Source organism: Ranitomeya imitator, chromosome 2 (assembly GCF_032444005.1).
Source record: "Ranitomeya imitator isolate aRanImi1 chromosome 2, aRanImi1.pri, whole genome shotgun sequence".
Lineage (NCBI taxonomy): Eukaryota > Metazoa > Chordata > Amphibia > Anura > Dendrobatidae > Ranitomeya > Ranitomeya imitator.
In genome coordinates this window covers 103388324-103413105 of record NC_091283.1, presented here as the reverse complement: position 1 = coordinate 103413105, position 24782 = coordinate 103388324, and the positions used below count along the sequence as shown (strand labels likewise).

Genomic DNA, 24782 nt, shown 5'->3' with positions numbered 1-24782 from the left:
TCATCAGAGAGTCCTTTGGCTTTCAAAATTGTGGCTTCAGTAGCCATGCTGCTAAGTTCAATCTGTTTAGGTCCGGATGTAGTAGGGGACCCTGGTGTAGGAGATCGAGTTTTTGAGGTAGAAGGTAGGGACCTTCCACGGCCATGTCTAATAGGGCACCGTATCAACTCCTCCCGGGCCACAATGGGGCAATCCAGATTGTGGTAACTCGGTCTGTCCTGATCTTTTGTAGAGTTTTCGCCAGCATGGGAATGGGTGGAAAGGCATATGCAAGGTTGAACCTCCACTGTTGTGAGAAGGCATCTATTCCCTGCGCCTTGTCTCTGTGATGAAGGGAGAAAAATGTTTCCACCTTCGCATTTTGCCTGTTGGCGAATAGATCCACCTCTGGAGTACCCAATTTTGAGGTTAGGGATTGAAACACTGTTTGGTCTAGGGACCACTCTCCTGGATGAATGTCTTTCCTGCTGAGGAAATCCGCCTGAGTGTTGTCCAACCCCCTCAGATGTACCGCTGTGATCGACAGAAGGTTTTTCTCTGCCCAGAAAAATATTCTTGCAGCTACCTCTTTCAGAGAGGCATACTTCGTTCCCCCCCTGGTGTCGTAGATAGGCTACCATGGTCATATTGTCCGAGTAAATACGAAGGTGGTGATGTTTGATCAGTGTAGATGACGCCTTTAGGGCTTCTTCCACAGCTTTCAGTTCTCTTAGATTCGAGGAGCTGCTGCTGATATTCGATGCCCATTGTCCCTGAAAGTGGAAACCCTCTACCACTGCACCCCAGCCTCTTTTGCTGGCATCTGAGCGGAGTGTTTTTAGGGGAAGGTGATCCCAGCTGACTCCTCTCTGGAGATTTTGGTAATCTAGCCACCATTTTAGAGCTGATTTTACATGGCCAGGGAGAAGAATCCTTTGATTCAATGGAGTCTGTCGTCTCCTGGAATGTAGAAGCACGTACGTCTGAGGGTCGGTGCACGCTGGCCTCTGAATTTGGTTACCTTACGGACAAGGTTGATCTGATGATCTCTGGGTAGAAACGATGTTCTTTCTTTCGATTCTAGTAGCACCCCCAGAAATTTCCTCCTTGTGGAGGGATGGATCTCTGATTTTTCCAGATTTGGGATCCAACCCAGGGTTTGTAATATTTCCAGGGTCTTTGATACGTCTGTTTCCAGACAGGGGGCAGATGATGCCATAATAAGGAAGTCGTCCAAATACGGGGCGATGCATATTCCTTGTTGACGGATGAAGATTATTGTTTCCGCCATAATTTTTGTGAAAACTCGTGTGGCCGATGAGATGCCGAAGGGGAGGACATTGAAATGGAAATGTTCGATCTGGTGCCCCTTGGAGACTGCGAATCTGAGGAATTTCCTGTGTTCTTGGTGAATTGGCACATGGTAATACGCATCCCTCAGGTCCACAGTCGCCATCATCCAATTCTGACCGATGAGGGGGATTACTGATTTGATTGTCTCTATTTTGAATCTTCTGTACCGGACTGATTTGTTTAAGGGTTTCAAATTTATAATATTCCTGTTTTTCCCAGACTGCTTGGTTATCATAAAGAGACGCGAATAATGACCACGTCCTTCTTCCAGTTTTGGTACTTGCGAGATCACATTTGATCGCAGTAGTTTTTGTACATCCTTTAACAAGGAGTTTTGGAGATCTGGGGTTTGAAGGGAGGTTATCCTTAAGCATTGTGGGGGTGGTCTCTCGAATTCTATTTTTAGTCCCTCTTGTAACATACGAAGGACCCACTGATTTGTTGAGATGGTCTGCCACTTGGTGAAATAGAGTGAGAGTCAACCCCTGACCGGAGCACCGTCACTGCTTATCTTGGGTTTGTTGGGCCTGAGGGGCCAGGATATTTTTGCCCCTGCCTCCCTTGGGATAACTCCATCTTCTCGTTTTGCCTTTTCCTCTCTGTGAAGACTGGTCACGGGAGGGGCGAAAAAAGCGTTTTTTTAGAAATTTTCAGCTCAGGGAGATTTCTTTTTATCTGCTGCCTTATGCAGAATATCATCCAGAACGGGTCCAAATACATTATGACCCTGGAAGGGTATGCTACATAATTTGGACTTGGAGACGAAATCTCCTCCCCAGGACTTTATCCAAAGTGCTCTCCTGGATGAGTTGGAGAGGACGACCGCTTTCGCGGCTACTCGGATCGATTCAGCAGAAACATCGGCTAGGAACCCCGTTGCTTTCTGTAACAGGGGGAGGGAGTCTAAAATTTCCTCTTGGGGTGCCCTGTGTCAAATTATCCTCAAGCTTGCGTAACCAGACAAACAGAGATCTGGCCACGCAAGTGGAGGCTATATTGGGCTTCAGTAAATTTGTGGAGGTGTCCCAGGACTTCTTTAATAAACTCTCTATCTTACGATCCATCGGATCCTTGAGTTGAGAAGAGTCCTCAAAGGGAAGGGCTGTTTTCTTAGTCACCCTGGACACCTGTACATACACTTTCGGGGTCTCCCATAAAGAGTTTTCCCCGTCCAATGGAAACCGGTTCTTTAGTTCTGATGGAACAGTCAGACCTTTTTCAGGGATGTCCCATTCATGCAGAATTAGATTTTGTATTTTCTTATGTACTGGAAACCCTTTTGATCTTTGGGTCTTAGACCGTCAAACATCTCATCCTGTACTGTGAGCGTAACTTCTTCATCCTCTACCCCCATGGTGCCTCTTACTACACTAATTAGGTCACTCATGTCCTCAGAATTAAAATAGTATTTTTTGTTTTCTGGTTTAAAGGTGGGGATAGAAGTGGAGCCTTCATTTTTCCAATCTTCCTCCGAACCCGAGGACTGGATCTCTCCCGAGTCTGGGTCGGATTCTACTGGGGCTTTTTTCCTCTTTTTTTGGAGGGGTTGGCTGAGGCACCGACATCTGTGAGAAGGTAGATATATATATATATATATATATTATACATACACACACAGGATAGATGGGCCCCCAACACCAACATGTCACCACTTCTGTATTTATCACCCACTCCTGGTTTTGGCTTACCAATACTGAGGTAACAAACTCACCAAATTCTGACCGTGTGAACGTGCCCTAAAAAAGAACATTTCATGTTGCACATAATGTCTGATCTGCCAGCATTGTTATGGTGGTTGACAGCTATTCCTATATGCACGATTATACATGGTAAGCTGTCAGTCATTGATGGGAACTGCCCCTTTTTACTCTTAAAAATACTTGACACCAGATTTTAATTAGTCCAATATAATATTGAATCTTTTCTCACAAACCTTTACACCCTGATGTTGAGTTTCTCATGCTCTGTAACATGCTGCCCTTATACTACACAGAATTTCTGGACTGGCAGGATCCTTTTAAATGTATTTTATGTATCTATACAGATGTTAGAGAGATCGTTGTAAAAATAAATAATTCCTCCTCTGCAGCTGTAGTTTGTAGATTCTCCGCCAGTGACACACGATTAACTTGGGAAATCTTGCTCATGAGAAGCATTTATTCTTCCTTTTCCCTATTGTGAACATCATTTATTCAGCTGTAAAATGGTGAAAGAGGTTGACGTATTATTGAGTATAGAAAGTGAATCAGTAAGGCAGGGGCTAATGGAACCGCCGGTGGTGACGTGTGGACAGAGCATTGTTTCAAGGAGCTTTCCTCTTATTTGGAGGTCAGAATATGGGCAGTACTTAAAAAATACTAATAGTTGTATATAGTACCCTGTTATGAATAGGTAATTCAGAACCACAATGGACCTTGAAGTTCAGAGCACACAAGTGACCTGACAAAAACCACAAAACATAGGACGAGCTCTGAGACGTGGGAACTCTGCTGACCGCAATCCCTAAACCTATCAAACCACACTAGAGGTAGCCGTGGATTGCGCCGAACGCTCCCTATGCAACTCTGCACAGCCTGAGCAACTAGCTAGCCTGAAGATAGAAAAATAAGCCTACCTTGCCTCAGAGAAATTCCCCAAAGGAAAAGGCAGCCCCCCACATATAATGACTGTGAGTAAGATGAAAATACAAACACAGAGATGAAATAGATTTAGCAAAGTGAGGCCCGACTTACTGAATAGACCGAGGATAGGAAAGATAGCTTTGCGGTCAACACAAAAACCTACAAACAACCACGCAGAGGGGCAAAAAGACCCTCCGCACCGACTAACGGTACGGAGGTGCTCCCTCTGCGTCTCAGAGCTTCCAGCAAGCAAGCAAAACCAAAAAAGCAAGCTGGACAGAAAATATAGCAACAAAAGTAACACAAGCAGAACTTAGCTTATGCTGAGCAGACAGGCCACAGGAACGATCCAGGAGGAAGCAAGACCAATACTAGAACATTGACTGGAGGCCAGGATCAAAGCACTAGGTGGAGTTAAATAGAGCAGCACCTAACGACTTAACCTCATCACCTGAGGAAGGAAACTCAGAAGCCGCAGTACCACTCGTGACCACAGGAGGGAGCTTGATCACAGAATTCACAACAGTACCCCCAAAATAATGCCATACTGCACCTACACCTCTGCATAATCTGCCTACATGGAGCCCTCACAATACAAATCTTGTGACATAAAGCTACATTCACATGAGTATATATTTCCCCAGTGCAGGTATTACGATCTCAGATCCGTATGGGGGAAAAGTCATAGAATCGGCAAGTGGGGTCTGATTTCTGGACTAGTGCATGTACCCATTGGCTCTGTGGACAAGCGTACTGCTCCACAAACAAGACTGGTTTAAGTTCAGAAGCCTACGGGAAATTGTCCTTACAGAAAACCAAGTGCTATGTGGTCGTCTTCTTTTCTTTAAAGGGGTTTTCATCCGTATCGTAGACTTTGAAAAGACCGGTAGGTCACATCTGCTCCATTGAACTTCTTCTGGCTGTGGTCTTACGGTTAGTGGAAGGGACGGGTCAAAGGACCCCAGTTTTGGTGATCACTGGGGGTCCTAATGATCAGGTGTAACCATTAGATAACTCTTCATATGTGTGACATCTGTGAAGAATAGTGATTTTTCTGGAATGCGCACATGGTGTTTTTTCAGATTTTTGGGGGGGAGCAGTCCAATGCAAAAACACATGGAAGACTGTTCGTATGTATTTCTATTACAAACCACTTCTGAAGTTTAGTCTTTTTGAGTGTTTTTCTTTTTCCACTGCAGATTTTATAAAACGCTTGATTGGGGGGGGGTTATGTATATGAATTGTTTTGAAGGAGCTACTGAATGAGCAGTGCCTGATTTGGAGCAGATTCTATCAAAAGGTTTAAAGTCTTTAGGAAAACATTTTTTTCAAAACCAATTGAAAATTCCAAAAAGTCGCGAAGTCTCCAGAAGCGGTTTCCACCTGACAACTTGTCATTTTTGTCTGTGTCCAAAAGAAAACTCTGTATGCAGATAGTCTAAAAGATCAGATGCGTGAAGGAACCATTCTGGGGATGTGTAACTGGGAATTCTAATTGATTATTATAATTCAAGTACGTGCAAATCTTTTTCTCCATCAGGGAAAAAGAAATCGAAATTCCAGGCCTTCAAGAAATTATTTGTGAAAAAGAAAAGGAAAGAGCCTGCAACTCCTAGTAGAGAAAGCAACCTAAAACCCAGCCAGTCCAGTACCGATGTCAGTGCATCTGGAGCCAGCACCGTTGCTTTTCATGTCGATGAAGAAAAAGTGTAAGAAAATTAGTATGGTTCATGGACATATTGCCACACTCTTGTGTAAAAGTGGCTAATCTTCATTATAATTTCTGTGCTAAAGGGAATCTGTCAGAAGGATTTTGCAATGTAATCATGAAAGCAGCATGGTAAATGGGCCAAAACCCTAATTCCATTGATATGTCACTTACTGGTTTCATTGTAGTTTCAATAAAATCCACTGTTTTATCAGCAGGAGATTATCACTATTTGACTATAGGACAAGTTATCGCGTGCCTTGTAATCCACTGACAGCTTTTGTGTACACTCTGCATAGGCAGAAAGCTGTTAAACAGAGCTCAACATTCAGAGAACTGCCAAGATCTACAGCAGAGAAAACAGTGATGTTATTAAAACTACAACAAGCAGCCCAGTAAGTGACACATCACTGGAATCCGAGTCTCTGCCCCTACATTATTCTGCTCTCAGATTATGTAGCAAAAACCTAGTGATAATGTTGCCTTTTTTTAAAGGGAATCTATCAGAGCTTAATTTATTTGAAGTGAAACTGATGGAATTGTGCTTTTCTTCGCAATTCTTTTTGGGGTTTTGTTTTTAATGTTTTTAGCGTGGTCATTTTTTTTTTTTTTTTTTCAGGGTGAGCTGTAAATTTAATTGGAGCCATGTTGAGGGGTACACAAAGTTATGTGTTTTATTTCATTTTTGGGGGAGCTGTGGTGACTACAAAGCACAATTTTGGCACTTTTTCATTTTTTTTCTTGTTTGCAGAATGGGTGAAAGAATATTATATGGAATGGACTATTATGGACTCGGCAATAAAATGTGTGTGGTGTTTTTTGTTTTTTTTTGTTGTTTTTTTTTTTGGAAAGCGGAAAAATAAGCCAGCTCACCCATGATGCATAAACCAATCTTCGGGAGCACGGACCCGCTGTGTCCAGGCGTGTAAAGTCAAAAAAAGAAGGAATGTCCAGCTTCACCGAATCCGTAAAAAATAATTTTCATGATTAAAGGGACTCTGTCAGCTGAATTTGGCGGGACCGGTTTTCGGTCATATGGGCGGAGTTTTCGGGTGTTTGATTTGCCCTTTCCTTACCCGCTGGCTGCATGCTGGCCGCAATATTGGATTGAAGTTCATTCTCTGTCCTCCGTAGTACACGCCTGCACAAGGCAAGATGACCTTGCGCAGGCGTGTACTATGGAGGACAGAGAATGAACTTCAATCCAATATTGCAGGCAGCATGCAGCCGGCGGGTAAGGAAAGGGTGACTCAAACACCCGAAAACTCCGCCCATATGACCGAAAACCGGTCCCGCCAAATTCAGCTGACAGAGTCCCTTTAAGGGAGCTTAGTCTCCAGAAACGCGTTGAGATTCCTACCTATATGGTTCGTGCTAAAGTCTGTATCCTCCATGTTTAAAGTTTGTGAATAAAGAAAATTCTTTTTTACGGATTCCTTTTTTTTTTTTTTTTTTTTTTTTATGGGTGCTTTGAAAAAAATGTTTTAAACTTTTTTTGCCAAATTTATTTCTTTTTCTTGTTAACCTTCCTCTCCCCCACTTCCCAGGACTAAAGCTGCAGTCATTTGATCTCTTGAACTGTATACTCTAGTAATGAAATCAAACTTGCCGCCCACACAAATCACTGCGGCAAACAATGAACAAAAAACGGAGCCACATGCATTTTTTTATTCCTTGTTTGTACTTGCTGTATTTGAATAAAAATTGTATTTTTAACTATCCAAATTTTTCCCTGTTGCTTACCTACCACCGCCGCAGTGGTTTGTGTGGGTGGTAAGTATGATTTCTTATTGTGTGTGACACTATACTTCATTTATGAGCCCATTTATATTGATCTAATACTCTAGTAATGCTGTATATTCTGAAAACAACGATTCATCCCAACCACAGTTTGGGCTTCAAAGACCAAGATGGCGGTGATGAAGACCTTCAGTAGGCACTAGGTGGGGGGGGGGGTGCATTAGAAAATTGTACAACCTCGCCCTCTTGGTTGAAATCCTTAAATGCCAAAGTCCGAATTAGAAGTAAACACAGATCTGTATTGATCAGAGCTTGCGCCGCCTACATCCGCTACACATGTAGGCTGCATGTCAGGAAGGAGTTAAGAATGTGACATAGGTTTAGAAGCAGGTCATAATCTCATGACAATTTTTTTTTTTTTCATAAAATTTTTCCATTAAATGCATTTTTGTTTATGCTTTTTTTTCATTATTTTAAAAAAAATATATAGGTGATACATCTTCTTCTTTAAAGTTTTTTTTTTGTTTGTTGTTTTTTTTTTTTTTTTTTAACCAACACCCAATGTCCATGTGACCAATCCAGGAGATACAAATTTCATGTTGCATAAAGATGGCTTGTTTTTTTTTCCCCCTCCAAAAAGCAATCAAAGCAACTTGTAGAAGGTGTTCGCAGCCAACATTTGTAGGGTGTTTAAAAGAAATGTAAAAAGTAATTTTTACTTGTTCGTTCTTTTAAAGGGCCAAAGCAAATATGGGGAACAAGGCAGTATCTCATGACAGTGTGTTTATTTTGGAGATGGAGAGCTCTGTGAAGGAAGATATATCCCAGGAGTGCACCCCCGGGAAGGTGAAGGCATTGCAGGTACAAGCATAAAGAATAAAACTATACTTCTAAAACCCTGTCTTTTACTTGAAGGGCAAATTTCCCATTTGCAGCCAAGCTGCACATTTTCTCCATCTCTTTATACGTAGTGTATTCATAGTATTCCCAAAGTCTTGTCCATTGATACTTTTTTAGAAATAATGGTGGCTGCTAAATAAATAATTAGGACTTTCATCAAATGTGCAGGTCAATTATTTACAAATTATCTTGTCTCTTGTGACACTAAGCTGCTGGTCTATATCTCTCTTTCATCCTGACAGCAGAAGCTAATGACCTGCCTTTTATACGTGCGCTAGACCTAACAATGAGCTGTGTTATTCGGTAGCTGCAGCTTCAGCAGAACATACGGATAGGATCTCCACCGCAAGTTATTGTCCCCAAGAAGCTCGAGGATTCGGGGGCGCTTTCAGAAGATGATGGCTTGCCGAGGAGTCCGCCGGAGATAACATCATTGCATGAGATTCTTGCCCAGTCATCGGGGAAAGTAAGTAAGGGGCATTTGTTTGCATATATTATTTTGTATTTATTAAAGGTATTAAAGGGTTTGTCTTGGCTGTCCTTCAGCTTTGTGAAAACTTTTAGGCTTTATAAATGATTGACACGATTTCCTATCTCCGGCCCTTTCCAGAAGGTGATAATATCCAATGTGGGAACGGATAGACTGTTGTGGTAACTGTGCATTCAATTTTAGATGGATTTCTAAAATCTTTCCTTATGTTAAAATCCCCTTTTAATGTTTTTAACCCCATGGTAACTCTGACTTTGGATGTTGCTTTGGTGATGGGATTGTATTCCAATGGCTTTGACCCATATACTGTAGCCCAATCACCAGTACATCTGAGATTTTTCTGGCTTGTTGTATGTCCTGGGTACACAATGACTTGGGGTAGTAAAGCTGGTGGGAAACTGAGCATGTTCTCCAGGTGCATTGCAGGGATATAGACAAGTCGGCTGCTATGGTTATGATATTTAAAATTAGGGCAATAAGATGTATTTTTACCCAGGAAGGGAGGAAAGTGTAGCTGGAACTATAAACTTAACCTTTTCGATAAGACTGTTTTTTAATTCTTCTACTTTTATTTCTTCTTTTCCATATGTATTGTTGAGGATTAGTTTGATGGCAGGTAAAGTAGGGTTTGTGCCTGGTTATAACTTGGGGTTCATAGCAAAATTTCATTTAGCGACTCCTCTGAGCAATAAAACTCATAATTACAAGATTAGTCTGGCCAAAGTCAATGATTGACCTTCCATAGATATCCATAGATATACTTCGAGGGCTCTCCCAGCATTCATGATATACCATTAAGATGGCATACTGATTTATGTATGGGTTCTCTTTTCTTATATACTGAAATGTGATTACTAATTGTTTTTACCCTTCTCAGACCTCAGTCAGTGCACAGAGACGAAGCTCTATAAGTTTAGGAGGAACAGACAGTGAAGACGATCCGGTATGTATGCTTCTTTGTAATGGTTTATGTATATGTATAAGATGTGACCTATTCAATACATTAGCTAAGCTCTATGTGGAGAGCTAGCAAAGGTTCCCTTATCACCAATAACACAGCAATGCGATATCACCGCACATAAGTGTATTATTACACCCAGCTTAACTTGCACCAGCCATTGACCAATGTCCTCTTCAGTCTCATACATGAGAGAACCTTCTGTGACACATAATTAATATGGTACTTTAGGAGTCATGGCAACCTTTGCTAAATCAGTATGTACGGTAATTAAAATTACGTGAACAGAGCTGGTTTTATTTGAAGGGTAAGCTGGCTCCCGAACAAATGTTCCTTTAGGTGACCGTTTTCTTTTCCGATTCCTCCATAGACATTGATGCACCATTTTCTGGCCACACCACCTTAGCACTGGGGTATCTTCACACTAATGGGCTCTAAAGTAAAATCACACACAGGACCCCAAGTATCATGTGCCATTTAGAAACTTGGTGTGGTTGCAGTGGAGCATTTGGACCTTTCAGGCACCAGGGTCTGGGTGTCAGTGCTACCTCTGCACCCCTATAGCTATAATCCTGCTTATTTTTTTCTCTTGGGGTATTTTGATCACATAGAGGAAAGTTCTGTTCCAGAAATGGGACACACTGTTTTCCTGGAGGTGGTCAAAAAAATGTTCTAGTGGAAATTGCTCCTGCAAGTTCTCTTCTTTTGGGGTCTTTTTTAAAGGAATATTTAATTTCCTGAATTGGTTTTTGAGTTTTGTTTTTTTTTGTTTTTTTTTTTAAAGCATTTTTCAATTTTTTTTTTTTTTTGTTGATGCATTTTTTGTCACATTTTATTTTAGTTGGTTAGTGCCTAGGTTGGAGTATGGTCCATTAGGAGCCGCTTTAAAGAAATGCAATGTTCTAGTCACTTTTCAAAATCTGAAGCAGAGGAAACGTGAGCAAAAGGCTGAGCATGCGACCAACAAGTTGTTTTAAAATATAGTGAATTGGAAGAGTCATTTAAGTTGTATGTAATGTTTTTGTTAGTTTTTTTAATTTTTTTAGCATTTTTCGGAGCGCACAAGCTTCAAAAGACCCCTCAAACACTCTGAGCCCAGATCATCAAGACTGGCGTGAACCATTACGGTCTTGATAAGGAGGCGTACTGGAGACAGATGTTCCTGAGTCATGAAGCGGTCCATGCCTTTTCATGAATCTTGAGCGCCTGATGAGTGGTGTTTGCCTCGGTATGCTGCACCCAGAAATCTCACTTCTGTCGGGCTGGAATGGGATTTCTGGCATATGAAGCACCGTACCTAGCCGTGCTCCACCAATTTTGACAGAGCTGGGAGAAACTAGCATGGAAGCGCAAAAAATCGCAAACTTTAGGCACCACTCTAAGTTGACTTTTCAATGTTTTTACGCCAGATTTCTGGTGTTAAAGCTTTGATAAATCACTCCCCATGAACACACATCCTTAAATGCCTTATGGCTCCAGGCAGTCTGTCTTATAGCCACTGTGATCTTCGGCATCTAATGAATATAAGCAATTTGTATTGGTGCCTTCTTAGTTTTCCCTTCTGTAGAGTTATAGGTAAATTGGTATTTGCTTTGCCCCTTGCTCACCGACAGCTGATTATGGGGAGATTTCTAACTGCAAACAAAAGTTGTCTGCTGACATTACACAATAGACTCTCTTACAGAATATATAAATTTACTTCACAGACTTTTCTGTTTTACACAAAATTTTCTATTAATTTAGCATGTGTGTGTTCCTTTTCCTTTGAACACAGGTAACTAGCCATTTCCTGTTACATGGTATTTATTTTCCTAACTTGTGTAATCGAGGTTACTTTAGAGTAAAATTTTCATTTGGCTTTTCTATCATATTCATAAATGTTCTGAAAATAAACAATTTACTTAAAACTTGGCAACACGGTCGGAGCTATAATTGTTTTTTTAATGGAATCATTTTATGGTGGAGTCTTTTAAATGATATCATTTTATTAGAAGGGAATATTAATACTTGATTGTGCAATTTAATTCCTTAAGGCGGTTTTCTAGCCAAATCTTTACTCATTGGTATGGCTATTAAATGATTCGTTGCCCGTTCACTGAATGTTTTAAATTGAAACTGATTTAAACATCATAAAGAAATATTTAATATTATTTGTATCTTTATTTTATAACTTTATATAAATTTATATACTTGTATTTACTTGATTCACTCTAATGGTGTCCTTTTGACTCCCATACAATGCGCCATAACAAAAAAATGCATATCTTGTTATACTTTTTACAAGGGGACCTTATAGATGTCTGAGCCTTACATAGAGGTTATATGCTCCAGACATGAGACTTATATCTGATAGGTGGCTTTAGAAATTTCTGCACCGTCTACGATCAGTGTCAACTGTTCTCACAATCGTGGTCCGAACCATATCACTATCAAGTATTGTATTGCCAGGAATGATTGTCACTGACCCCATTAAAAGGGAAACTGTCAACTGATTCATGATACTCAAACCACGGACAGCATGAAATCAGTCTGGCTGCAGAATTCCAGCCAGGCATATTTTTCTAAATTAAAAAAACACTTTAAAGATCTGCCAGTGTGTAAACAAAGTTTGAGAATGCAACGGCAAAGTAACGATGACTTAGTGATGACTCAAAATGGGTAAACCAAATCAAAGCAAATAGTAGTGATAAGACACGAATAAGAAATAGTACACATAACAGACAGATCGATATACAGTCAATGATATTCGAAGTATACAGTCAAGATTTTTGTGTTAATGCCTGTTAATCAGTGTCATAAGAAGCTTATCTAGGGATATTTAAGCCCGACCTTTCTGTCAGGGGAACGTCCATATTGCCCTAACAGGTCACCACTTTCCCACGTAGGAACAATTCAGTACAGGTCCTTCTCAAAAAATTAGCATACAGTGTTAAATTTCATTATTTACCATAATGTAATGATTACAATTAAACTTTCATATATTATAGATTCATTATCCACCAACTGAAATTTGTCAGGTCTTTTATTGTTTTAATACTGATGATTTTGGCATACAACTCCTGATAACCCAAAAAACCTGTCTCAATAAATTAGCATATTTCACCCATCCAATCAAATAAGTGTTTTTTAATAACAAACAAAAAACCATCAAATAATAATGTTCAGTTATGCACTCAATACTTGGTCGGGAATCCTTTGGCAGAAATGACTGCTTCAATGCGGCGTGGCATGGAGGCAATCAGCCTGTGACACTGCTGAGATGTTATGGAGGCCCAGGATGCTTCAATAGCGGCCTTAAGCTCATCCAGAGTGTTGGGTCTTGCGTCTCTCAACTTTCTCTTCACAATATCCCACAGATTCTCTATGGGGTTCAGGTCAGGAGAGTTGGCAGGCCAATTGAGCACAGTAATACCATGGTCAGTAAACCATTTACCAGTGGTTTTGGCACTGTGAGCAGGTGCCAGGTCGTGCTGAAAAATGAAATCTTCATCTCCATAAAGCATTTCAGCCGATGGAAGCATGAAGTGCTCCAAAATCTCCTGATAGCTAGCTGCATTGTCCCTGCCCTTGATGAAACACAGTGGACCAACACCAGCAGCTGACATGGCACCCCACACCATCACTGACTGTGGGTACTTGACACTGGACTTCAGGCATTTTGGCATTTCCTTCTCCCCAGTCTTCCTCCAGACTCTGGCACCTTGATTTCCGAATGACATGCAAAATTTGCTTTCATCAGAAAAAAGTACTTGGGACCACTTAGCAACAGTCCAGTGCTGCTTCTCTGTAGCTCAAAAGTGGCTTTACCTGGGGAATGCGGCACCTGTAGCCCATTTCCTGCACACGCCTGTGCACGGTGGCTCTGGATGTTTCCACACCAGACTCAGTCCACTGCTTCCTCAGGTTCCCCAAGGTCTGGAATCGGTCCTTCTCCACAATCTTCCTCAGGGTCCGGTCTCCTCTTCTCGTTGTACAGCGTTTTCTGCCACATTGTTTCCTTCCAACAGACTTACCATTGAGGTGCCTTGATACAGCACTCTGGGAACAGCCTATTTGTTGAGCAATTTCTTTCTGGGTCTTACCCTCTTGCTTGAGGGTGTCAATGATGGCCTTCTTGACATCTGTCAGGTCGCTAGTCTTACCCATGATGGGGGTTTTGAGTAATGAACCAGGCAGGGAGTTTATAAAAGCCTCAGGTATCTTTTGCATGTGTTTAGAGTTAATTAGTTGATTCAGAAGATTAGGGTAATATGTCGTTTAGAGAACCTTTTCTTGATATGCTAATTTATTGAGACAGGTTTTTTGGGTTATCAGGAGTTGTATGCCAAAATCATCAGTATTAAAACAATAAAAGACCTGACAAATTTCAGTTGGTGGATAATGAATCTATAATATATGAAAGTTTAATTGTAATCATTACATTATGGTAAATAATGAAATTTAACACTATATGCTAATTTTTTGAGAAGGACCTGTATACAAATGGATAATTCCACAACATCAGCGTACAGGGCCTATTGAGGCTATGGTGCAGTCTACTGAAGTACAAGTCCAATTCAAATAAGAAATTTTTCCCAAATATGATCTGCACGGGAAGCAATGGCCTGGTTCTCCCCGATCATCTTCTAAGGACAGCAGGTTTTCTTCTCTGTCCGGGAATAAGCTTCCTCTTTCATGGCTTGACCTGCAAAGTTGGGACTTCGGTGCCTCTATGGCAGTGTCAGTCACAAGCCCTTTTCACACTTACCCTTCCTATCACATCCTGGTGCTGTGTCCCTGCACCATTGTCCTGTTCTTTTGGCCTTTTATATTTAGCAACTACAACACCATTGTCGCCTGACCCGGCGGCCTCTCTATACTCTTCCCTCAGGGAACCCACCCTTCATCAATCAGTTCCTGCCTGTCTAATGTAACCAACTGATGGTGCTAGTCACCTTCCAGTGCTGTGGGATGTTGATGACAGGGTGCATCTTCTGCTTACCACCATCTTACAAGTGAAACATAGGGAGAGACGAGACTAGTCCAGCTTCATTACTGGCCTGCTTCTCTCAGTGCAGCTCTACTTGATTGACAGCTCTTATTTCTGATACTTCAAGAAAATTCATAAGAGGACATCAGACTAATTGCTTAGAAATGATCAGTATTTTTTGCTTGTAGCAATAGTGAGGGAGAACATGCATATTGTAAGAAGTTTTAAATGAAAATTTTCTTGTCGCATGTGCAGTAAATGTTTAACTTAGTTTCTTTAGATGTCTGAAAGAGGAATGAACGCAATGCTAATATTACATTTTTCTCATGGTGGGGGTCAAATAAACATCCAAAAGTTGAGAGAATTTTTAAGGTCTGGAAATACTGATGCTGGGGAGAATCTGCGGACTTTAGTGTGCTATTTTTAAGTCTTAGACCCCAATTCATCAGACAGATTTTTGGGCAGAATTTTGGAGTAAAATTTGTTTGAAAAGTCCAAAAATTCTTGTGCTTGCTCGTATATTGTGTCTTTTTTGTCATTTTTATGCCAGTTCTCATTTTTTTGAAAAATAGGTGGAAATTTGTCTGGAGAGGGCGCAGTCGACAGTCATTAGAATCTACAAAAGTGTCATAAATTAGTCCAGAACTTGAGAACAGTTCTTGCCGTAATACATAGAAGCTGAAATTTGCGCTAAATTTATTAGGAGGCGCAAGCCTGTCAATTAATTTGTTGCATCTTACTCCAGTGCACTGTTCATCAGGACTGACGAAAAAATCACCAGCCTTAATGAATTTGGGTTAAAATATCACATTGATTAATTAACATTTTATTTCCAGATTTCTATGAAGGTTATTTTGTATAAGCATTTATCCATGTTCTAAAAACAAAGTCGCTTAAACAATCGAGAAGATTATCAAGTTATTTAGACATTTATCACTTGGTGATATAAAAAAAAGTTTTAAATTCCAGTCATTTACTTTTGCACTAATACCAAATTCTAATAGTAAAATCTGAGTCAATTTTATATTTGTACCACTATTGAGGTTCAATACAAGTATGCATCCAAATTGCACCAGATATTTAACAGGCAGGACACCTCTTGTTTTTCTGTTCCAAAGTTGGCATAGCTAGTCTGTCTAAATTTTAGACATACTTTTGAACAGAAAACTAGAAACATAGAGGGAATTTGCTAGATCTGGTAGCGCTATTAATCTGCAAGTTAATGTCCTGATGAAGGTGCCCTGCCGCAGTACAGAAAGGGTGACGCCCAGGAGAAAATGAACTTTATTCCTCCTGTGAGACGCTGGCTTTCAGCATGCAATTACAGTCACCTCTCCCATCACTGAGAGCAGGGGCTATAAGCATGCCCCGGCACTGACTGACAGCCACCTCTGTATTGATGCACTGCAAAGTCGGTTGTCAGTCAGTGCCGGGCTGTGCTTATAGCCGATTCTCTCAGTACGGTCATTGCTCCAGGCATGCCTGTATGATTGAAAGCTGTCCCCTTCCAGACATAGGTGTACTAATATGTTTTAAGTTGGGTGCAGGAGCTCGGCAGCGGAACCTGCTCCATACCTAGTTGACATCATCTGCCGCTAAATAACCTCTCCGATGGACGCTGTTTTTCAATCATTTAAATACTGCTAGCAGAGCAACTGCTTTAAGAAGTAGCGAAGATATTCATCCTCTGAGTTCCTTGGCAACAGCTGGACAGCATGTAGCTGTCATGGTATTCCGAGAGTTGTAGCTTTGCTTATTGTGTCTATTAGATTTTAAGTCTTTTGAGTATATAATAGACCAGACATGCGTAGTAATCTGCTCAATCCTGGGTTTCTCTACTCTTGTTTTTTGGGTGTACCGCATTGCTGCTCTGTTGCATTGAAGGGTTTGTCCACTATTAGGACAACCCCTTCTCGATCTAAATGTTTGGGTCTGATAAAATAAAAAGCTTTTATTCTCCTCCTGTATCGGCACTCGTGGTCTCAGAGCTCTTGTGCGCTTGCATGACATGTGGTGCCTGGCACCCAATCAGCGCTGACATCACTGTCCCTGCCATCTGTCGAATTGAACATAAGCTGGGGCCCTGGCTTCTTCTTTATCTGACTTCCTTTTCATGTTCGTCGTATGAAGGCAGGGACACTGACGCCAGGGCTCATTGGGCGTCAGGAACCACATGCCATGCAATCACACAAGAGCCGTGGGGAGAGCGAGTGCCGACACTGCTGGAACAGCACCGACACTGGATGCGAGTATAAGCTTTTCTTTATTTTATCGGGACCAAACATTTTAGATGAAGAAGGGGTTGTCCTAATGGTGGACAGCCCCATTAAAAATGGTCTATGGTGAGACAAGCCCTAAAAATATACCAAAAAATGAATGCAAAAGGGTATCAGGGGTGTGGATGCATCCCCTACTAAATATACAGTATTTGGCATAAACATTTGTGAATTGCTTTTTCACAAATTTACTGTTCATAGATGAATACATGAAACACACAATTGCCAGGCGTTGTTGTGCCACAGTGCATATTACAGATCTATTTTAGTTATATGGTTCAGTAAGCGTATATCCAAAGTCACCATTTGCAGTTCAATGCTTATAATCCGGTTTTGTAGCAGGCCAAAAGAAAAATATACAGCATAGGGAGTAATACAACTCCACTCCGTAATTGTGGGTTATGATGGTTTCTTATATGCATCTTTTGGACCGGCCTCGGAATTCCAGTTTTATGAAGTTATACAAAATAAGTGGATGCCCAGCTTGTGATTAAGCACCATTTAGACACAATTATCAGGCAGATGGTTCATGCGGAGTTTGTCTTATGGATAATTCTGGAAAGAAGGAAGATTAATGGCACGTAGTAACTCAGCACAAATGTTAAACGGCGGCCAGATGTTCTTTGCAGATTATGTCGATTCTTACAAAATGTAAAACACTAATAATCACTTTCCTGTTCTGTTCACTTCTTGACAAGTAATTAAATGCCCTTGTTCTGGCTGGATTATCATATGACTGTGAGCCTGAAATAGCGTCATCTTGTCCTAGCAGCAAGTAACCGATCAGTTATACGGTATAAGGTGACTAATATACAGCGTTGTACACATTGTTTTCACGTCTTACTGAGCGAACTATAAGGGGTTGTTCACATTAGGCCGGTTTCTCACTTGCGTTCCCCTGATGTGCGGCGGGCTGCGGACTTCCTCTGTGAAGCCCCGCCCCGGCCGCACCTCCGCTGTTATCTCCGCCTACATCTGCATGTGGCCCGCATGCGACCTGCGTACCTATATTTAACATTAGGTACGCAGGTCGTGCGGCTGTATGTGTATGGTGCCGCATGCGTCGTTTTGACGATGCGGCAAAAAAAAAATGCTACATGGCTGCGTCTCCGCTGGTCGCCGCATCGTCAAAACGACGCATGCGGCACCATCCGCATACAGCCGCACGACCTGCGTACCTAATGTTAAATATAGGTACGCAGGTCGCATGCGGGCCGTATGCAGATGTAGGCCGCATGCAGATGTAGGCGGAGATAACAGCGGAGGTGCGGCCGGGGCGGGGCTTCACGGAGTAAGTCCGCAGCCCGCCGCACATCAGGGGAACGCAAGTGAGAAACCGGCCTTAGTGTCATGATTTTCATCCACAATGAGCCATCAGTGGAATGCCAGAACCATTTTAAATAGGTTTCCAAAAATCTCGACAGACTGCAAATAATGATGTTTCCATGATGGTTGTATATCATGTCAAGAAAAGCCATTGTATGCTACTTTACCTTTACTTGCACAATGGTCATACTCTGCCTAACTGCGGGCAGCCTACTGTGAATTGGCATGACATCGACAGAGGCACAGTCACCAGAACAGACTGGAAGAGGAAGAGCACCTCTGTTGATGTGAGGTCAAACCAAGCAGCAGTCCATGACTTCCCAGACCTGGGCAGAACAGGCTAGTGGTTGAGAACATACACATTAGGCTATGTGTGCCGTCATTTTTATACTACCGTAAATTGTCTCTGCAGAGAGGAGGACGACTAGAACTCTAGTGCCACCTATTGGAAGTAGCAACCCTAACAGTCAAAGTCGACCCTTTAACGAGCCTTGTCACATGACTTAGGATAAAATTCCTCCCTCCTTATGTACCCGTGTGCCTTATTTGCTCATGTTTAATGTATTTGTCTATATTTGCCCCGTATTCACATGTAAAGCGCCATGGAATAAATGGCGCTATAAAAATGTATAATAATAATAATAAAAAGCCAAACCAGAATCTCAATTTGCAGACTGTGTTTCAGGGTACTGCCCCTCGACAGTGCAAAGTGGAGATCTGGCTTGGCTGCAGGCTCAGACTGGCCCACCGGAGAAGCGGAGGATTCTCCTGTGGGCCCAGGCACTGACACCTGCTGTGTGGGCCCCCACACTCTCTTGTTTTCTTGTTTTAAATGTTTGGCCTCTATTGGCCAGCAGCAATGTCTTATTTTGCTTTAATGTGTTTTTTTGAACGTTGTTCCTTATGACTTGTGTATGAACTCTTGGGGTACGTTCACAGAGGACTTTTTTGGTGCATATTTTTGCTACGTTTTTTATGCTAATTTTCAGCTGCTTTTTATAGTACCAGCGAAGCCTATGAGATTTCAGAAATCTCATGCACACACATTGGGTTTTTGTTTGATCAGTATTTTCTGCTTTGCTGCGTTTTTTGGACATGGGGCATGTCACTTCTTTCAGCGTTTTTGCTGTGTTTTTTCACCCATTGACTTGAATGGGTGATGGAAAAAACGCAGCATAAACGTAAAAATCATGGCCAGCAGGAAGTGATCTCACAGCCAAGAGCTTAGGGGTGTGGTTAGTGAGGTGCCATAGTGACAGTGAGCTATTGTGAGGTGTCCTGATAGTGATGTATTGTCAGGGAGTTTCTGGTAGTGAGGTGTGAAGAGCCATTAATGTTTCCCAACTAATCATGGAGGTAATTTATTTTTTTTTTAAATTTGTGAAAAAAAAAAAAAAAAAAAAAGAAAATATATATATATATATATATATAAACACAGAGACAAAAAACGCATCTGTAAGCAGCTGAAAATTAGCATTAAAAAAGCTGCAAAGATACGCAGCAAAAAAGTCCTGTGTGAGCTTACCCTTAAACTGTAAAGTGCTGCGGAATATGTTGGCGCTATATAAAAAAATATTATTTTAAATCCATAAAATGAGATGGAATTCACCCTACCTAGGTTGAGTCGTTGATCTGCCACATCTCTGGTCTGTGTGTGTGCTAGATGCAGCAGTGACCTCTCAATCACAACTACAGCTTCTGCCGGCTTTGGACCAACGGTGGCTGAGAACCATATAATTTTATTATTTTAGCACAATGATGGCCAATAGGTCAAAATCCTAAAAGTGAAAAACCTGTAAAATGGGGAAAACAATACAAAAAACCCCCCAAAAACTACAATCTGTCCTTTTTTCATGTCAATGTTATCCAAAAGGTTAGGTACCTACTAGTCCTTGGGGATCTTCATCACCTCCAGCAGTATATTTGGATTGCGATTAGTGATGAGCGAGTATACTCATTGCTCGGGTGATGTCCGAATATTTGTGACTGCTTGGAGATTTAGTTTTTGTTGACACAGCTGCATGATTTGCGGCTGCTTGACAGCTTGAATATATGTGGGGATTCCCTAGCAACCAGGCAAACCCCCACATGTACTCAGGCTGGCTAGCAGCCGTAAATCATGCAGCTGTGTTGACAAAAACTAAATCTCCGAGCACTAACAAATACTCGGAGACCACCCGAGCGTGCTCGGGGAAAACCCGAGGAACGAGTATACTCGCTTATCACGAATTGTGATACCTTCCTCCCCATGTGGTCTGAGTCCATCTTTTCCTGTAGCTTCACAAGTTGTGTGCCCCTGGCTCGCGACGTCCATCTCGAGATTGCCCTTGGCCATTAGACTGAATCACATGGAAGGGTACTTGCTGCAATCCACTGCCCCGAATATTAGTCTCGCGTTGTCCCTAGCAGCCCAAAAGTCCTGCTGCGTTCTCACTGCTGCCTTCGCATTGACAAACTGTCGCTTCCTGCCTCTGTCGTGGACACTCGGTTCCCCCTCCAACTGTGTTAGCCACTTCAGTTAACCCTGTCCCAGCTAAATGCAGCTGGGGGGGGGGGGTAATTATACCTCTACAACATACAAATGCATCGAAATAAATTTCACCTTTATCAGGGAGTAATCCATTAGCTCCCACCACTGTTACACAGAAGTGAGAGGGGCTGAATAATGCCTTTAAATCTAGTCAAACCACACAATTGTGAGATGTGCAGACACAGATTAGCACGCTTTAGACTTGTAAGCAGCTATGTGCAACAGAAACCTTCCCCACTGCTATTTCTGCATAGAGAGCCATGCAATTTATGCATTACCTCCCAGACCCAAATATACAGCATTTTCATCTTCATTCCCTTGTATGTTTAGTGTAATTTTAACTTTATTATTTCTCCATGTATAATCTTCCTTCTATTAATATGTAGGCTTCTTGTGCTATGAGTTTATCTAATAACTAGCTTTTTTAAAAAAAAATATTCTATATGTAGGAATCCTCTGAATTGTCTTCACGTCCCACCAGTCCATTGCACTCCAATGTCCCTTCGTGTCCTACCTCTTCCGTCAGCCATTTCACTCTAGCAGATTTCACATCTCCAGCGACTTCTGTGTCCTGCCTGGATAATTCTGCAGCAAAACACAAGATTTTAGTTAAGCCAAAGAAAAGGAGAGCACCAAACATGAGTGGGAAGCCAACACAGGTAAGAACATTTTTTTTTTTATAGCAAAACTTTTTTTTTTCGAAATGTAATCTCTCTGTATCTAGATTTTCTTTTATAAGTACGAGTTTGAATCAGAAAAAAAAAAAAATCTGAGGTCCAAATGCCTCACAAAGATGGAAGGGTTAAATGAAGGTTAAAAAAAACAAACAAAAACAAAACAGGATTGCTTTCCTTCATGAACTTTTATCAGTGGGCTGTTCCGAATATTGCAGTTCACTTCCGTGACCCAAGACCAAAGAGAGGTGGTGGTCCTGGAAGGTTTCCGATAATTTAAATGATTAAAATTCTGCACTTTATTTTCCAGTATACTAAAGAAACCAACAATCCAGCACAAATGAAAAAGGAAGAAGAGAACTATAACATGGTATGCAACCGTTATACACCTTTAGATAATATGTGCAGAAAGAGTCTATATAGGCTAGGTCTACAAAAAAAAAAAGTTTGACAACTAAACCAGTATTCTCGGACTGTGGACAACAGATGTCCTGTCTCCTGTGCACATTACATCTTATGTGATGAAACTGTACATTTTAATCTTTCTTTTTAAAGACGGAAGAGCAACAACCAGTCAAGGACCTGGACTCAGAAAAAGTTTTTGTTGAGCATGAAGCACCAAGTGAAGAAGTCAAAAATATAGAAGGTATTTGACTATTAGCCTACAAAACATCATGCAATTTTTTTTTTTTTGTATTTATTTTTAGTTGACTTCTGAATATTGTTTCTTGGGACTTGAATATTTTGCGGTAAAAATGCGATATGATATGCAATATGATTCTCCTCATAAATACGATTATGGCCATACCAAACCTGTCCAGTTTTTTTTATTTTAATGGTGAAAAATAAAAAAGTCTAAAGTTTGCAAAAACAAAATTTGTGGAGTTGTTGCCATTTTCTGAGATCTGTAGCATTTTTGTTTTCCAACCGATAGAGCTGCATGTTAGCTTATTTTTTTTTGCGGGGCAAGACAATGTTTTTTTATTAGTACCATGTATAGATGGATGTGACTTTATAGCTTGTTACAGCATTTTTTGTGAAATTATGGCAACCCGAAAAAACTTAATTTTGGCATTCTTGAATTTTTTCAGTTTATGGTGTTTACAGATCGGGTTAATTGTTTTTTATATTTTTATAGATTAGACTTTGAACTAGATTTGAATTTATTTTTATTTTTTTAAACATTTTATTTATTTCTAGTTTACCATTTACTGATTTTGTAACTTCTCTTGGGGGGCTTGAAGATGCGATCATCCGTTCACTTGGGCTGTATGCTGCGATACTTCAGCATTGCTGCATATAGCAGAAATCACATCTCCTTTGAATCCCGGCCACAGGCAGAGTTTCAAGGGCGTTCTGTAATGACATTCACGGGGTTCATCAGCTGCCTCCCGTCTGTCATGACAACCCATCGGAGACCGACGATCACGTCACAGTCGTGCCGATAGGTGGAAGTGAGGACACTCGTGCTAAATTAGTTAAATGCTGTGGTCCGAGATTGACAGCGGCAAGTCCTGGCTGTATTTCTCAGCCATCGCTTCCCAGGTACGGGCGGGCCTGCTGCATGAGCCCGCTCCATACACCTGCTTCCAACTTGCGCCACATATATACTGCGCATGTCTTGAAAGAGTTAAGATCAGATAGATGGTATAGTAGTGATAAATTGTGTAGGCATATGTTTTTGGGAAAGGAGTGCAATTATTTAATTTTTCAAGGACTGGATGATTGACCAGACTTGACAATCTAAGCGAACTACTAAAATGGCACAAGAAGTATAATTAAGTAACCATATGAAAATGATGCATGGAAATGGCCAACCGACAGAACGAAATGTATCCATTATGCTCATACTAGAAGGTTGCTAATGTTATATTCCTTGTGCTAACGGTCATTATTGTATTGTATTTTTATTGTTTTAGAAAAATTGTAGCAAAAAACATGAGTCTTGAATAAAATATTTGAAGCACAATGTTGTGTGTTCCAGTACTAATGTTTAATTAAAATGGTCATCATAGAATTGATATAATTAGAATGATGAATAAGGCTACGTTCACATTTGCATTGTTGGGCGCAGCGTCGTCAACGCAACCAACAACGCATATACACAACACTGCGTTTTTTGACGCATACATTGACATAAACTAGTAATGTTCATGAATTTTGGCGCAGGGAAAACGCTGCAAGTAGCGTCGTCCGCGTCCTGTCTGGTGCGTCAAATTGACGCATGCGTCGTAAAACGCAATACAACGCATACCGGAGCATGTCCATGCGCCCCCCCCCCCCATGTTAGAGATAGGGGTGCATGACGTATGCGTCGACGACACTGCGCCCAACAACGCAAATGTGAACGTAGCCTTACACTCATTCTCATTGCTTCAACTACAGTTTATGCATCAAAGTTGTGTGCTTTCATATGAATATCAACTGATTTCCAGAAGAATCCACACAACTTGAGTCAACTGGCAGACTGAAAACAGCCAGACAATGAAATATTGTGGTCACTAGACTGTATAGGAGTTAATGACCAGAGGTTTGAGATACCCTGATTCAGTCAGGCCAGCACACAATGTATGAAGCTGCTTACCTGAGGTAAAATGGCAGTGACGCAATGGTCACGTGTTGTGAATTCTGTGGCTGAGTTCACTTCTGTGGTCACAAGTGGTATTGCAGTCTCTGGGCTTCCTCCCTCAGGTGTTTTGGTGAGCTCGTTGGCTGCCTTGCTATTTAGCTCCACCTGAGTCTGTCTTCCTTGCTCCTTGTCAATGTTCCAGTGTTGGATCTGAGCTACTGCATCTTTCCTTGGGCCTGCTGCTCTGCTAGATAAGTGCTTCTAGTTTGTTTTCTGTTTTTTTCTGTCCAGCTTGCTATTGTCTTTTGCTGGAAGCTCTGAGAAGCAGAGGGGTGCACCGCCGTGCTGTTAGTTCGGCACGGTGGGTCTTTTTGCCCCTTTGCGTGGTTTTCGTTTTAGGGTTTTTTGTAGACTGCATAGTTCTCTTTGCTATCCTCGCTCTGTCTAGAATATCGGGCCTCACTTTGCTGAATCTATTTCATTCCTACGTTTGTCTTTTCATCTTGCTAACAGTCATTATATGTGGGGGGCTGCCTATTCCTTTGGGGTATTTCTCTGAGGTAAGTCAGGCTTGTATTTCTATCTTCAGGCTAGTCAGCTCCTCAGGCAGTGCCGAGTTGCATAGGTAGTTGTTAGGCGCAATCCACTGCTGCTTATAGTTGTGTGAGGATAGATCAGGTACTGCAGTC

The 24782-nt window shown here is 41.4% G+C and overlaps 1 protein-coding gene across 5 annotated transcripts in view; it reads left to right on the top strand.

Annotated features, from left to right (window-relative positions):
- Positions 1–24782, top strand: part of KIAA1210 (KIAA1210 ortholog) — a 149467-nt gene that overhangs the window by 109628 nt on the left and 15057 nt on the right. For all 5 annotated transcript variants that reach the window (XM_069747086.1, XM_069747085.1, XM_069747083.1 and 2 more), the window contains 7 exons: positions 5494–5662; positions 8139–8262; positions 8609–8767; positions 9669–9734; positions 21300–21509; positions 21835–21894; positions 22080–22170. In XM_069747086.1, the coding sequence (XP_069603187.1) occupies positions 5494–5662; positions 8139–8262; positions 8609–8767; positions 9669–9734; positions 21300–21509; positions 21835–21894; positions 22080–22170 (879 nt within the window). The remainder of the gene's footprint in view (positions 1–5493; positions 5663–8138; positions 8263–8608; positions 8768–9668; positions 9735–21299; positions 21510–21834; positions 21895–22079; positions 22171–24782) is intronic.